The 15,963-nt window shown below is 44.4% G+C and overlaps 1 protein-coding gene across 4 annotated transcripts in view; it reads left to right on the top strand.

The window, feature by feature from the left end:
- LOC137564227 (gamma-aminobutyric acid receptor subunit beta-2) overlaps positions 1–15,963 on the top strand; it is a 522,582-nt gene that overhangs the window by 483,855 nt on the left and 22,764 nt on the right. For all 4 annotated transcript variants that reach the window (XM_068277818.1, XM_068277820.1, XM_068277819.1 and 1 more), the window contains 2 exons: positions 10,353–10,490; positions 14,155–14,307. In XM_068277818.1, the coding sequence (XP_068133919.1) occupies positions 10,353–10,490; positions 14,155–14,307 (291 nt within the window). The remainder of the gene's footprint in view (positions 1–10,352; positions 10,491–14,154; positions 14,308–15,963) is intronic.

The following is a 15,963-nucleotide window of genomic DNA, read 5'->3' as shown; positions in this document are numbered from 1 at the left end:
TAGACATTTTTACATTTAATATTAACTGTTTACCTCCCACACACCCAAAAATATTTAAATAAAATGTTTAATTAGAAAAAAATTACAATAAAAAAACAACAACATAAATAGTTGCCTAAGGGTCTGAACTTTTATAATATGCATGTCAAGAGAGTATATTTCTAATAATTTTTAAATTATAAGCTTGCAGATAGTGATGGACGCAAAACTGAAAAAAATTAAACTTTATTTCCAGATAAAATATTGGCACCATACATTGTGATAGGGACATAATTTCAATGGTGTAATACTTGGGACAAATGGGCAAATAAAATACATGGATTTTAATTATGGTAGCATGTGTTAGTTTAAAGCTATAATGGCCGAAAAATTGACAAATCATGATTTTTTTCCATTTTTCTCTTAATATCCCTGTTAAAATGCATTTAGAAGAAAATATTTCCTAGCAAAATGTACCACCCAAAGAAAGCCTGATTGTTGGTGGAAAAAACAAGATGTAGATTATTTCATTGTGATAATTAGTGATAAAGTTATTGGTGTATGAATGGGAGATGAAAATTGCTTGGATGCATAAGGGGAAAAAACACTAAAGGCTGAAGTGGCTAAAGCTATGAAACACAGTAAAAACCTCCCAACACTTTTTTATTCTATAGTGCTAAATGGGATAAAGTGATACCATCTAGTTAATCTTAATTACCCTGCGATATTTAGCTCTTATAGGCAACTACCATCTTGCATAACAATTAAATATTCAGTTCAATCTATAAGAACACCACAGCCAATGTATTTTTTTTTTCAAAGGTACTGCACAGCTTTTTTTATATGTTTGCTGTGTGCACAAAAGCTTCCTGATGATCCTGCATTCAGAGATAAAGGAATAGCTGGCAGACTATGTTTAGAAATATTATCTTTCTGCTTGCAGCTGCTAGAACTTTCTTAGGCCTGAAACCCACTAGCATTACTAAGCAATTTCTAAGCGCTTGTGATTTGAAAATCTGTTGCTAATGGAATGCTATGGGTGTGATACCACTTGAGTGATGTGATTTTGTAAAAATCCCCCATAGAATTGCATTAGCAAGAGCTTTTCAAATCACTAGCACTTAGAAAAGGCTGCTAGTGGGTTTGAGCCCTAATACTGGTAAATACAAAATACTGTCAAGACCCGTTGATTACACAGGAGATTAAATTACATATTTTAATTTTTACATAGAACTTTCATTATGCACTTTCCACTATGAACTATTGTATGCAACACTTGCTGCTTTGGCAGCATAGCATCATAGGTGGTGGCACTAGCACTCCCGCATTGCAGCACTAGGGTCAATGGCTCAGCAAATAACAGATAAGTTAACTGGTGTACCCAAAATTGATATTTTTTTGACCATAGGGACACACATGACTATGACTATGCGGTTTAGATTGTGAGCTCCACTGAGGGACAGTTACTGACATGGCCATATGTTCTGTGAAGCACTGCAGTTAAAGAGACTCTGAAGTCTCCTAAAAACACCTCTTTAATCTCCCTGGCGGTACAATAAATCCACCAGGGGGCAGTGCAGCACTTTTTTTTAATTTTTTTTTTAAAGCATGTAGCTAGCCTAGCGCTAGCTGCATGCTTCCCCCCTCCCTTCGCTATCCCTCCCATCCCTCCGACCGCCGCCGGAGCTTTTACCCTGCAGTGAATCCCGTTCTGAACGGGATTCCCTGTATGGGCTTCCCCGTCGCCATGGCAACAATCGCGATGACGTCACCAACGTCATCGTCATCGACGTTGTGACGTCAGCGGGTGTTCCGATCCACCCTTCAGCGCTGCCTGGCACTGATTTGCCAGGCAGCGTAAGGGGTCTGGAGGGGGGCGGCGCGGCGCATAGTGGCGAATCGGCGGGTATCGGTGGCGATCGGTATGCACACGCAGCTAGCAAAGTGCTAGCTGCGTGTAGCAAAAAAATTTATGTAAATCTGCCCAGCAGGGCCTGAGCGGCACCCTCCGGCGGCTTACCCCGTGTCACACACGGGGTTACCACCAAGGAGGTTAACCTAATTGCCCCTCTTAAAATGCTGTATCCCCCACCGCTGACAAAGCCATAAATCATCCCTAATTACTCCCGCAAAATCCATGACTTTCTTGGTCGTGAATTTTGCTGCTAGAGGAGGCAGAGCTTTCAGCTGCAGCTCTGCCTCCATGCACATCTATCAGCGCGTATCTCCGCCTCTCCCCGCCCCTCTCAGTGAAATAAGACTGAGAGGGGCGGGGAGAGGCAGTGATCCGCACTGACAGACGCATGTAGAGGCAGAGCTGCAGCTAAAAGCTTTGCCTCTATGCAGAAGGAGCCACGCGATGTCCCCCATGTAATTTGGGGTGATTTATGGCTTTGTCAGCAGTGGGATGCGGCGTTTTAGGAGGGTCAAATAGGTTAAAGAGGTTTTTAAAGTGAAAACCTCATTTTTAGGAGACTTTAGAGTCTCTTTAATGTCAGCTTTATCTAACACACTCTAATTATAAAGTCTGTACAGCTTGTTAAAATGCTTGCCATATGTAAAGATTATTCCATAAGCATAGTTTCTTATCTTTAACACGATGAAATGACACTTTTAAAGAACCTGTCAAAATGTACAAAATGTGACTAACAATAGTGCGTATGCGCCTTATGCACCTTATGGTATCTAAAATGACAAAGTGCCCTGGAGGGGAAAAATATATATTAACACCAAAGGATTGGTAGTGGATGGTTTTTACCTTCTGCAACAGAAAAGGTGCAAAGAAAGCCTGGAAACAGCACCGTGATTCACCAACACTGGTGGTTATTTTGTGCTGTGCAGGCTATATGCAGATTATTTACAATATTTACAGAAAAACAGGTAACAAAACATAAACAATAACCATGCCTCTGAACTGCTGCTCACTACATTGAAAGTTGAGAACTCCTCTCTACAAGATATAAGCCTATTGCATGACCCAAACAAAACAATTTTAATAGCAGCAGTAAAAAGTTCATTAACCCCCGTGGCATTATGATTATTTCCAGATTTAGGGTCTAAAAGCCGTCCAATTTCTTCACATGTATTTAGACCTTTAAAACAAGAAAAAAAACATACCACAGAGAGATCTGCAGCAGCTCCTGCATAAAACTCACTCAGGCACGGGATTACTGCTCTTAGCTGCAGATTTCCATCCTGAGCCTGACTCAGGATTACCTCTAAGGAGGTTAAAGATCAGTACAAACTTGAAATTACCTCATCAGACTAGCACACAACCTGTGCTAAAATCAGGCTGGTTGCCGGTTAAAAAAATCAACCTTTTATTTCCCACCTGACAACCTCACATTTGCTTGTTGAAGAGTCACAAAGTTGTTCTTAGTCAAGTACAGTACATGTAGACATTAGGAGGTATAATATTTGAATTTCCAACAACACTCCTGAATTTTATCACCTGAGCTTTAATAACCTACTTGGCGGTTATTAGTGTTGGGCGAACAGTGTTCGTCACTGTTCGGGTTCTGCAGAACATCACCCTGTTCGGGTGATGTTCGAGTTCGACCGAACGCCTGATAGTGTTCGGCCAAACCGTTCGGCCATATGGCTGAACTAAGAGCGCATGGCCGAACGTTCCCCGAACGTTCGGCTAGTGCTGTGATTGGCCGAACGGGTCACGTGGTTCAGACCCGAATGCGCTCTGATTGGCCGAACGGGTCACGTGGTTCGGGTAAATAAATACCCGATCCACGTCATTTCTCCGCCATTTGTCTGTGGGTTTAGCTTTGGGTAGGCAGGCAGGGTAGTTCTCTCTCCAGCCAGGCTAGCCAGGGTCCCCCCAGTCATTGTGTCGCTGCTGGGAACAGTAGTACACCGCTCACCCACACTATATAGCATTGTGTTTACTGCCACTCTGTGTCTCTGCTGGGAACAGTAGTACACCGCTCACCCGCCACTGTATAGCATTGTGCTCTGTGTCGCTGCTGGGAATAGTACTACACTGCTCACTCACCACTGTATAGCATTGTGCTCTGTGTCGCTGCTGGGAACAGTAGTACACCGCTCACCCACCACTGTATAGCATTGTGCTCTGTGTCGCTGCTGGGAATAGTAGTACACCGCTCACCCACCACTGTATAGCATTGTGCTCTGTGTCGCTGCTGGGAATAGTAGTACACCGCTCACCCACCACTGTATAGCATTGTGCTCTGTGTCGCTGCTGGGAATAGTAGTACACCGCTCACCCACCACTGTATAGCATTGTGCTCTGTGTCGCTGCTGGGAACAGTAGTACACCGCTCACCCACCACTGTATAGCATTGTGCTCTGTGTCGCTGCTGGGAAAAGTAGTACACCGCTCACCCACCACTGTATAGCATTGTGCTCTGTGTCGCTGCTGGGAATAGTAGTACACCGCTCACCCACCACTGTATAGCATTGTGCTCTGTGTCGCTGCTGGGAATAGTAGTACACCGCTCACCCACCACTGTATAGCATTGTGCTCTGTGTCGCTGCTGGGAACAGTAGTACACCGCTCACCCACCACTGTATAGCATTGTGCTCTGTGTCGCTGCTGGGAATAGTAGTACACCGCTCACCCACCACTGTATAGCATTGTGCTCTGTGTCGCTGCTGGGAATAGTAGTACACCACTCACCCACCACTGTATAGCATTGTGCTCTGTGTCGCTGCTGGGAACAGTAGTACACTGCTCACCCACCACTGTATAGCATTGTGCTCTGTGTCGCTGCTGGGAACAGTAGTACACCGCTCACCCACCACTGTATAGCATTGTGCTCTGTGTCGCTGCTGGGAATAGTAGTACACCGCTCACCCACCACTATATAGCATTTCTGTACTGCCACTGTACTGCTGCCAGTCAGCGTGTACTTTAAGGATAAGTGAAATAAAGAAGAAATCCTGTGAAAGAGGGAGGGGCAAGGGAAAAGGTGTTTCCCCTGACGGTTCACGTACAGGCCACAGTGGAGCACCGAAGAAAACCCACTCAATACCGCCCATGTTGTTCAGGAAATCAACCCTCACAAATCCAAAAGAACAGGACCAGATAATTAATTGGATGACCTCTCAAGCGTCCAGCAGTGGGTTAAGCAGCACCAGCACATCACGCACGAGGTCCGAGTCCTCAGCCAGTTACAAGGAGCCAGTGGGCACAAAGCTGACACAACCGGCAGCGACACCACGCACACAACTGCCAAATAACCAGTCCGAAGAATTTCCTCAGGACACAATGGGGTATTCGCAGGAGCTATTCCCAGCCCAACAAACTTCCACCTTTCAAAGGTCAATGGAACAGCCAGAAATGTTGTGCCCGGATTCACAACCATTTACTGTGGGAAATGCACCGCGCACTGAAATGCAAGGCGAGTCCGAGGACTTTGAAACCCAAATCCCAGAGCAAGTTGGGCAGGAGGGGTTTCAATTGCAGGAGGTCGGCCGAGAAGATCTGGAAGACGACGTTGGAGTGAGCTGCGCAAAGGTTGTTCTGGGGAGCTCTACTCCACGGCGGCGGCCCACAATCACATATGACGAGTTTGAGGAGATGGAAGAGGAGGGTTTGGACAATGTGGACACAGACCCAGATTTTGTATGTGAAGGAGAACATCGCCGTCGTAGCAGCACAGATGAGTCTGTTGAAGAACCCACTGCTGCACGAGTTCGCCTTGTGCCACAAGGTAGGCGGCGCGAAATTTCAGGCACCACAAGCGTGGAAGTTCAAGTGAGACGCAAAAGAGGTGCAAACAGAAATCGCCAGCAAGGCAGGTGCTCCAAAGTCTGGCCTTTCTTTGAAGACTGCAGTGAGGATGGTACCATGGTGATTTGCAAGGTGTGCAAGACCCGCCTGAGCAGTGGGAAAAATATTAACAACCTCTCCACCACCAGCATGACCTGCCACATGGTATCCAAACATCCCACTCTGTGGGCAAATGCGGCAGGACAGGGTACCAGCAACACTGCCTCCCTTGGGGTCACCAGACTCACCACCAGGCCCTCCTCAGCAGCAGCAGTAGCCCAGCCATTGCGTGGTTCACAACAACATTCACAAACATCAGACGACGCTGACACTGTCACTTTCCGGAATAGTGCTCTTGAGGTCTCCCAGTCTTCATCAAACACAACAACCAACAGCCCTTCAGTGTGCAGCCCTACGGTTCAGTTGTCTGTCTCGGAGATGTTTTAGCGCAAGAGGAAATTGCCAGCAAATGACCCCCGGGCCGTGGCACTAACAGCCAGCATAGCCAAGCTTCTGGCCTGCGAAATGCTGCCATATCGAGTGGTGGAGACAAACAGCTTCAAGGGCATGATGTCAGTGGCCATCCCACGTTACGTGGTTCCCAGCCACTACCACTTTGCGCGCTCTGCAGTGCCTGAGTTGCATGAGCACGTGGTCAGCAAAATAACCCAAAGCTTGGAGAATGCCGTTGCCTGCAAGGTTCACCTCACCACTGACACCTGGATGAGTGCGTTCAGCCAGGGTTGATACATCTCCCTTACCGTGCACTGGGTGAACCTTGTGGAGCCTGGCAGCGATTCCTCACCTGCTACGGCGCAGGTGTTGCCCACGCCGCAAACAGCTGCACCACCGTCCCTCCCACTGGATAACAACAGCAGCACCTACCTCTCTGACTCCTTCTCCTCCAACGCATCTCAAAGCTGTACCTCATCCGGAAACGCTAACCCAGCAGCAGTAGGATCGTGGAAGCAGTGCAGCACAGCTGTTGGCATGCGTCAGCAAGCGTTGCTGAAGCTGATCTGCCTTGGGGATAAGCAGCACACAGGGGAGGAAATTTGGAGGGAAATAAAGGAACAGACGGATTTGTGGCTGACACCGCTGGACCTGAAACCGGGCATGGTTGTGTGTGATAATGGGAGTAATCTCATTCGCGCTTTAAGGTTGGCTTAGCTGACACACATCCCTTGCCTGGCGCACGTGATGAACCTAGTAGTTCAGTGGTTCCTGAGGACATACCCAGGCGTGGCCGATCTTCTGTTCAAGGTGCGACGAGTGGCCAAACATTGTAGAAATTCCAGTACTGCTTCAGGGGCACTCGCCAAGATGCAGGAGCGCTTCAATCTCCCCCACCATCGCTTGCTGTGTGATGTCCCTACGTGCTGGAATACTACGCTGCACATGCTAGCCCGCTTTTGCGAGCAGAAGAGTGCAGTGGTCCAGTACATGACGGCACAGAACCGAGGCGCATCCGGACAGCTGCCAAGCTTCTGTGGGCCAACATGTTGGACCTCTGCCAAGTCCTCCAAAATTTTGAGCAATCCACGTTGCTTGTGAGCAGTGACAACTCTTCAGTCAGCATTACCATACCACTGCTGTGTTTACTGAAGAAGTCAATGTTGAAAATCAAGGAAACAGCTGTCATGATGCAACTGGGGGAATCTGAAGGAGAAAACGATCAGCGTGATGATACCAACATCAGGCCATCTGCTTTAGGAAACGCTGGCCCCAGCAGCTATGACGAAGAAGAGGAGGAGGAACAGCTGGAGTTGGAGCAGGAATTTCATGCCACCACTGACGAGGGCCAGAATGGTGCACGTTGGACTTCCACAATTCAGCGCAAATTGTCAGCAGAAGCAGACCAGGAAGAAGGTGACGACTATGATGCATCACAACTATCACAACGCTCACAAGAGGATGATGAGGATTCTGGCAGGACTCTGGCACACATGGCTCAATTCATGCTAGACTGCATTGAACGCGACCCACGCATTGTGTGCATTCTGGACAACACCAATTACTGGGTTTATACCCTTCTGGATCCACGGTACAAACACAATGTTCCAAAACTGCTTGAAGAAAGAGTCAGACAGGTCAAAATGGAAGAATACCAGCAGGCCCTTGTGGAGACTTTAGAGAGGAGATTGACATCCTCCCCCTCCTCTAGCCAGTTGTACGCCGACAGACTGACTTCCGCAAACCCAGGACGACCAGGAGGGCAGCAAACAACACAAGCCGCAGCTAGTGCCCAAAAGGGAATGGTATCGGCAGTGTCCTTGGAGTGGGAACATTTTCTGACACCCATGCAGCAGCCCACAGAACAGCAAGCGTGCAGATCCACCTCCAACACCGATCGCCTGGAGAAGATGGTCAAGGACTACATGTCAGATGGCGTAGCTGTGTTGAACAATCCATCTGTACCCTTCAACTATTGGGTATCGAAGCTAGACACCTGGCACGAACTGGCAATGTACGCAAAAGAGGTGCTGGCTTGCCCGGCAGCCAGTGTTATGTCGGAACGCTGTTTCAGTGCTGCCGGAGGCATCGTCACAGATCGGCGTATCTGCCTCTCCACAGAAAATGCAGACCGTCTGACTCAAATTAAAATGAATCAATCCTGGATTGGAAACGACTACGCAACACTCCCGGACCCTAACCAAGTAACATAAACAATGAACATCTGTGATGGGTTAGCTTTTCCGGTCCCTGTTTATTGAACCTCTCATCTGTATTACATTTATGACTGCATGGTGACAAAATGCATTGCTATCCGCACGCTTCTTGTCCTCATGCAAGGCCTGAGTTGCGCCTGAAAGCGTGGCCTTCTCCTCCTGCGCCTCCTCCTGTTCCATCACGTGTGCTGCTGCTGGGTTAGCGTTGCCGGTCCCTTTTTACGGAACCTCTTATCTGTATTACATTTATGACTGCATGGTGACAAAATGCATTGCTATCCGCACGCTTCTTGTCCTCATGCAAGGCCTAGGTTGTTGTGTCTCAAAGTGTGGCCTTCTCCTCCTGCGCCGCCCTCCTCCTGTTCCATCACGTGTGCTGCTGCTGGGTTAGCGTTACTGGTCCCTTTTCCTGGATCCTCTTATCTGTATTACATTTATGACTGCATGGCGACAAAATGCATTGCTATCCGCATGCTTCTTGTCCTCATGCAAGGCCTGGGTTGTTGTGTCTCAAAAAGCGTGGCCTTCTCCTCCTGTGCCGCCCTCCTCCTGTTCCATCACGTGTGCTGCTGCTGGGTTAGCGTTACCGGTCCCTTTTCCTGGAACCTCTTATCTGTATTACATTTATGACTGCATGGCGACAAAAAGCATGTTACCTGTGCAAAGAAAAATGACATTTTCCGCATTTAAAAGACATTTTTTCCTTTAAAATTTTACAATCAATTTTCTCAAAAACTATAAGCTCTTTTTCAAATATTTTTTTTCTTCTTATACCCACTCCCATGGTGCACATACCCTGCAAATTTGGGGTATGTAGCATGTAAGGAAGCTTTACAAAGCACGAAAGTTCGGGTCCCCATTGACTTCCATTATGTTCGGAGTTAGGCGCGAGCATCCGAACATCGCGGCCATGTTCGGCAAACGTTCGCGAACCCGAACATCCAGGTGTTCGCCCAACACTAGCAGTTATATAGAGTCAGGCTCGGGATGGAAAAAAACAAGCCAGGAGCAGTAACCCCAAGTATGACTCATGGTAGCTGCCAGGGGGCCTTGTGCAGAGCATAGCGCACAGTGAGAGTTTTCACTCACCTCCCTGGGGATCCAGATGCCGGCAGCCATTCTTCTTCCTTTCCTTCGAGGCTCTGCATCCCCCTGGTGAGATTGCCACCGGCGATCTCACTACAGGGTTACAGAGCCACCCAGAGAACGTAGGTAGAACTGCAGCCAAGGATCCCAGGGAGGTGAGTAAGTGCTGGAGCTGCTGCAGGCTCTCTAGCAGTATTTTTTTTCTGGTTTTAGGAACGAAAAGCCTGCAAAAAATTGAGCTGCTTTTAGACCTTCAAATCCACAACGAATCATACTGCCAGGGGAGGGGGGGTGTTAAAGCCTGATTTAATTAAACCTAAGTTTAGTTAAAAGTCAGGTAATCCTTATCCAAGTAATTATGGGAGGGTCAAGATCATAACATAGTGTGCCTTATGAAGGAGAAATGTTATTTATAAGCCTTTAATTTTGAAGCCTTTAAAGTGAAATGTCAGGTTCACACACAATGCGTGTATAACTCGCCTTATGCAAATAGCGTAATATGCACAATAGAAGCAGTCATTGTGTTGGGAACATAACACAAGCTTTATTACATTGCATAATGTGCATTACATTGTTTGCATAAATGCCTGTAATCTATCTGCACAAAACAATTCTGCATAGTTTAGTGAATTAACCCCTACATTGCTTCTGTTAAAATAATTGTGGAGTGACTTGTTCTACTGTATATGCACAAAAACATGGTAAGGATAAATTAAAATCATAAAGGCTGCTTATTTCTTAACAAAGGTGATGTTTCCCTTTAAGTATATTCATGCCATCATTTGTTGATGTAATCATTTTCTTTTGAATGATTACCTGTGGCAATATTTTGGAACAGAATGATTTAATGCTGATGTCTGCATTCATTTCAGATGGTTATACAACGGACGACATTGAGTTTTATTGGAGAGGAGGTAACCATGCTGTAACCGGAGTAGAAAGAATTGAATTGCCACAATTTTCAATAGTAGACTACAAGCTTCTCTCAAAAAACGTAGTATTTTCTACTGGTAAGCTAACATTTTTTTTCTCTATATAAACTGGTTGTCATATATATCACACTGCCTCATTGTAGATACCACCAAAATAACATTGTAATGTAATGACTTTATTTCAGACTTGTGTAGCAACACATTTTACCTTATTTTGGCTGTTTTTCATGTAAAACCAATGGATTAAATGGAACCCGAAGCAAGAAAGATATGGTAGCCGCCGTTTTTATTTTATTTTAAAGAATACCAGTTCCGGTCAGAACTGCTGGTCTTTATTGCATTAGGAGTGTATTAATCGCGTACGTTAAAAAGGGGCGATGGGAAAAAAGGGCGCCGGGTTTTTAACGATAAACATGGATTACGTTTAAAAATGTATTTCGTTTAAAAGTAATGTTTTTAAACGTTATAAATCATTAAATAATGTGTATTAAATCGGGAATTGTAAAAACGTTAATCTTTCGTTTAAATAATGAAACGCATAATAACGTTTAAAAAAAAAATTACTAAGTAACCCTCCCTGTACCTACCCCTAACCCCTAGACCCCCCTGTTGATGCCTAAACCTAAGACCCCCCCTGTTGGTGCCTAAGTAACCCTCCCTGTACCTACCCCTAACCCCTAGACCCCCCTGTTAGTGCCTAAACCTAAGACCCCCCTGTTGGTGCCTAAACCTAAGACCCCCCTGTTAGTGCCTAAACCTAAGACCCCCCTGTTGGTGCCTTAACCTAAGACCCCCCTGTTGGTGCCTAAACCTAAGACCCCCTGTTGGTGCCTAAACCTAAGACCCCCCTGTTGGTGCCTAAACCTAAGACCCCCCCTTTTGGTGCCTAAACCTAAGACCCCCTGTTGGTGCCTAAACCTAAGACCCCCCTGTTGGTGCCTAAACCTAAGACCCCCCTGTTGGTGCCTAAACCTAAGACCCCCCTGTTATTTTTTTCGTTTAAAAATAATGTAAAAAAAAAAAAAAAAAAAAAAAAAGTAATGTTTTTCGTTTAAAAATAATGTTTGGAAAAAATATTGTACTGGTTTTCGTTTAAAAATAATATTTAAACATGTATAAATCATTAAATAATGTGTAATCATGAGAAACAGTAATAAAACATTAAGTCTCCGGGCGCCGCTTTTAAAACGTTAGTTTTCTCCGGCGCCCTTTTTTCCTACCGGGCGCCCATTAAACGATATTTATTATAGAAGTGAATGGCGGCGCCCGATTTGTCCACTAGCCTCAGGCGCCCGAATTTACTGTTTCCGTATTAATCATACCCCTGAAACAAGAAGGTGGCTAATCAAGTCAGACCGCAGTCAGAAACATTTGATTTGCATGCTTGTTCAGGGTTTATGGCTAAAGGTGTTATGCTGGGCATAGACGGTTCATTTTTCTTTATCAATCGAGCCACTGATGGCTCGATTGATAATTTCCCACAGGGCCGCTGATGGCTCGATTGATAATTTCCCACAGGTCCGATCACCACGCGGATCGATTCCCTGCTCGGGCCGGACAATAGTGGAAATCGAGTGGAAGATAAGGAAATGCCTGTGGGGACTAGCGGGAATCAATCTGGGCGGCCGCGGGGATGAGCGGAGATGCGGCGGGAGTCGATCCGGTGGCTAATCGAGCCGCCGGATCGCTCCGTGTATTCCCAGCATTAGAGGCAGAGGATCAGCAAGGCAGCCAGGCAATTTACATTGTGTAAAAGGAAATAAATATCTCAGCCTTCATATTCCTCTAACTTCAGGTGTGTTTAATGGGGAGAGACAATATTCTGTACATATTCATATTTCGAGACATTCTTACTGTATGTTAGGGAGGTATTGCTGGAGCTGGAATAGCAGTTCTTACTGACGGAGCAGGTGATGGTGGAATAATGATTGGCTTTTGCTGGCATTTCACCGTTTATGGCAGAAGAATAACAGTGCTCTCAGTTCCCGTCGCAAAGACTGGTTAATTGAAGACAAGGACCACAAAAACATTGGTAAAATGTAAAATACATGTGTATTCATGTGTATTAGAAGGACATTTTCCACAGAGCAAAATACACTATAACTTACCTTTTCCTATGTTGCTGTAACTTTACAGTAAGCAGTAAATATCTGACAGATCTAACAGGTTTTTGACAAGTCCATATCCTCATGGGGGATTCTCAGTATAGCCTTTATTCTTTACAAATGCACTCCATGGAAACTATTCAAAGATGCTGGTCAGGTTGCTTACTCATTTGCACCTTATTTTGGCAGTTAGTCAGAGCCACTTCTGTTCTGTAGGTGCTTTTGAAAATAAAGAGAATCCCTCCATGAGGAGATGGACTAGTCCAAAACCTGTCAGATCTGTCAATTTTTCACTGCCTAATTTAAGTAGCAGGAACATAGGAGAAAAGTCATTTATAGTGCATATAACTCGCTTCTTATAAGTATGTGTACACATGTATTTTAAATGTTTCATTTTTTTTTTGTTATAGTGTTACTTTTAAATGACAATAAATCAATCTATACATTGCCAGCAATTATTTTGTCGAATGACCATTCCAGTGAGGTGGTGAAAAGCGAGGCCATCATTAACATGTATTACCATACGAATGTATATCCTTAAGTACAGCTGAACAGATACATTTAACACTAAAGGATATCTACTGCATAAATAGAGTGGGTGCAGAGAATGACCAATCACAACCCTTCATCTGGAAACCTTCTCCATATTTTCACTAGTTTCTATTCAGTATTCTTTGCTAAATGTACCCCTATGTTACATATGCATAACTACAATACACGGGGGCCCCCATCAAAACTTTGATGGGCCTCCCGATAATCACACCCATTCCCTTGCCTCCCCTTGGTGCCCTTCATGGCTTTGGAGCCTATCTCATAAGGGTCATAAAATAAGTGTGGTTATCATGATCTTTATACCCATAACAAGTGTAGCCACAAAAACATCAGATCTGAAGTACTGTCCCCTGTATCGGAGGAAGGGAAGGTTGATAGTTGGGGCCCCGAAATAGCTTTGGGCCCCCTGTGATTTCTGGGGCCGCTACCCTCTAGTTACACTCCTGACCACAAGTACTTGAGTAAAATGAACATTACTATGGTACTAATGCGAGCAACGCTCATGGTGCTCGAATGCAGCAGGTGGTGCTAACAGCATAAATCATGGCAACCTGCTGTCGGTACTATAGTAACGGTAATATTGTCATGAGCTGTCTGTGCACAGCAATATAACAGCAGTTTTGTACAATAACCCCTTAGTGTCATATGTTTATATCGTACATAGTTTTGCACCTTACATCCTTCTCCGATCACTCCCTCTCAGCCATTAGGGACAGATTTATAAAAATGTACCCCACTGCAAGCTTTATAAAAATGTACCCCACTGTACCCCACAACACAATGCCTTTGCATTTCTGGTGCAATATTGGCTTGACTTGTCTCCTTGACTCACCATTGGTCGTAATAGTGGTTTGGGACTATCAGGTCCAAACAAATAAAAAACATCTATATTTATCCCTGGTTGAGGTGTGAATGTTTTTATATCCATGTGTATGTTGTGTATTATCTTATTATTGCTATTTTGTTTCTGCAGCATTCTGCACTGATCACTGTTGACGGGAACCAGCTTCTGTCATTGCTTGTGGTACTCGTATTTTTTCTCATATTTTTCAAAGTCATGTCATACTTGAATTCTTTTTTTTCAGGTTCCTATCCAAGACTGTCTCTTAGCTTTAAGCTAAAAAGGAACATTGGCTATTTCATCTTGCAGACATACATGCCCTCTATTTTGATCACTATTCTGTCATGGGTTTCCTTCTGGATTAACTATGATGCATCAGCTGCCCGGGTTGCCTTAGGTAAGCATGTCCCACTTGTCAGCTTATCAGTTTAATGGAAGTAATTGTCAACGTTTATCTGCTATTTAAGTGCAATAGCCGCAGTTATGTTCAATACATGAAAAATAGTCATGTTGTTGCATATATTAGGTTATTTTATTTTGTAAGCAAATTGTCTACTTTTATTTTGTGTAGCCAGTTGTAAGTCAGTACACAATATAGTAGTCAGTCCACTGACCACTTAAAAATAGTCTAGTGGACTATATCTGCAGTTCTGCCCAGTCTCTCTGCTAATGCTCTCCTTACCCCATCTATCTCATGAGTCATGATGTTTGTCTCCTTTGTACAGTCAGACTTATCTTGGACAGCACTGAACTCACAGAGCAGCTGTCTTGTCTCTGCACTTATGACAGCAGGCAGCATGGCTCAACAGAAGGGAGGAGATAACGAGAGACTTAGCAAAGAGACTCAACAGAGCTTAGTTTTCTGTAGGATCTACTCTTTCAGTTAACATTGCTCTTAGAAGACATAGTAGTAGATTCATATGTATATCCACTACAGGACTCCTTTAAAGTTGCACTGACCTTAAAACAGCAAAGTAATGCACAGATTATCCTGCAACATCAGATATACAAAGAAAAAAATATCATATTTTGGACCACTTTTTCCTTTCTCTGGTGCTCAGAAGAAATACTACCTTAAGCTATTTAACAAGGACAGGCATGGGGTGCATTAAGTATCTCACAGCAGCAAAGAACACTAAATAATACAAACAGTCAAAAGCAATCGGGTGTGTAAATCCAAATACGCAAACTGGTACTACTCACACAAAAACACAGAAGCATACAATCAATTGCTTCATCTACAGTGTTTTTCCTTTTATGCCCTGCTCAGTCTGGACCGTTCTGTAGATATTTGCGCCCTTGGAACATCTTTGCTTTTAAGTCTGGCCCGGAATCCAAGAAACATTGAGGGTAGGAAAGCTAATATTACATTCAGCTACAACAGCTGTCGTGCTGAAGGAGCTTGTCTCTTTTATTGTCATGTACAAGTTCCTTGTCAGGTGTATTTTGTTTGTCTGTCCAATCTTCTCTATATTATGTAGCTGAACTCCATTCAATCTCCTGAATATCTGTGCTGTGCTTTTACAAAAGGTTTTACTACAGTAAAGTAGTAAGTTAAACATATTTAAATATTCTGCTTCCGGTATCCCTGTCTCTTGTCATAGTTAGTTTGTTTTCCTTAGTACTGATTTTTGTTCTTGATCCGCCTTTCTGGCATTGTCTACCTTCTGGTCTATACAGTGGCTTGAAAAAAATATTCGCCCCCCTTGAAGTTTTCCACATTTTGTCACATTACTGCCACAAACATGAATCAATTTTATTGGAATTCCACATGAAAGACCAACACAAAGTGGTGTACACGTGAGAAGTGGAATGAAAATCATACATGATTCCAAACATTTTTTACAAATCAATAACTGCAAAGTAGGGTGTGCGTAATTATTCAGCCCCCTTTGGTCTGAGTGCAGTCAGTTGCCCATAGACATTGCCTAATGAGCGCTAATGACTAAATAGTGCACCTGTGTGTAATCTAATGTCAGTACAAATACAGCTGCTCTGTGACAACCTCAGAGGTTGTCTAAGAGAATATTGCAACAACACCATGAAGTCCAAA

This window comes from Hyperolius riggenbachi, chromosome 3 (assembly GCF_040937935.1).
Source record: "Hyperolius riggenbachi isolate aHypRig1 chromosome 3, aHypRig1.pri, whole genome shotgun sequence".
Classification (NCBI taxonomy): Eukaryota; Metazoa; Chordata; class Amphibia; order Anura; family Hyperoliidae; genus Hyperolius; species Hyperolius riggenbachi.
The sequence above is the reverse complement of the archived record's forward strand: the minus strand, read 5'-3'. Positions and strand labels throughout refer to the sequence as shown.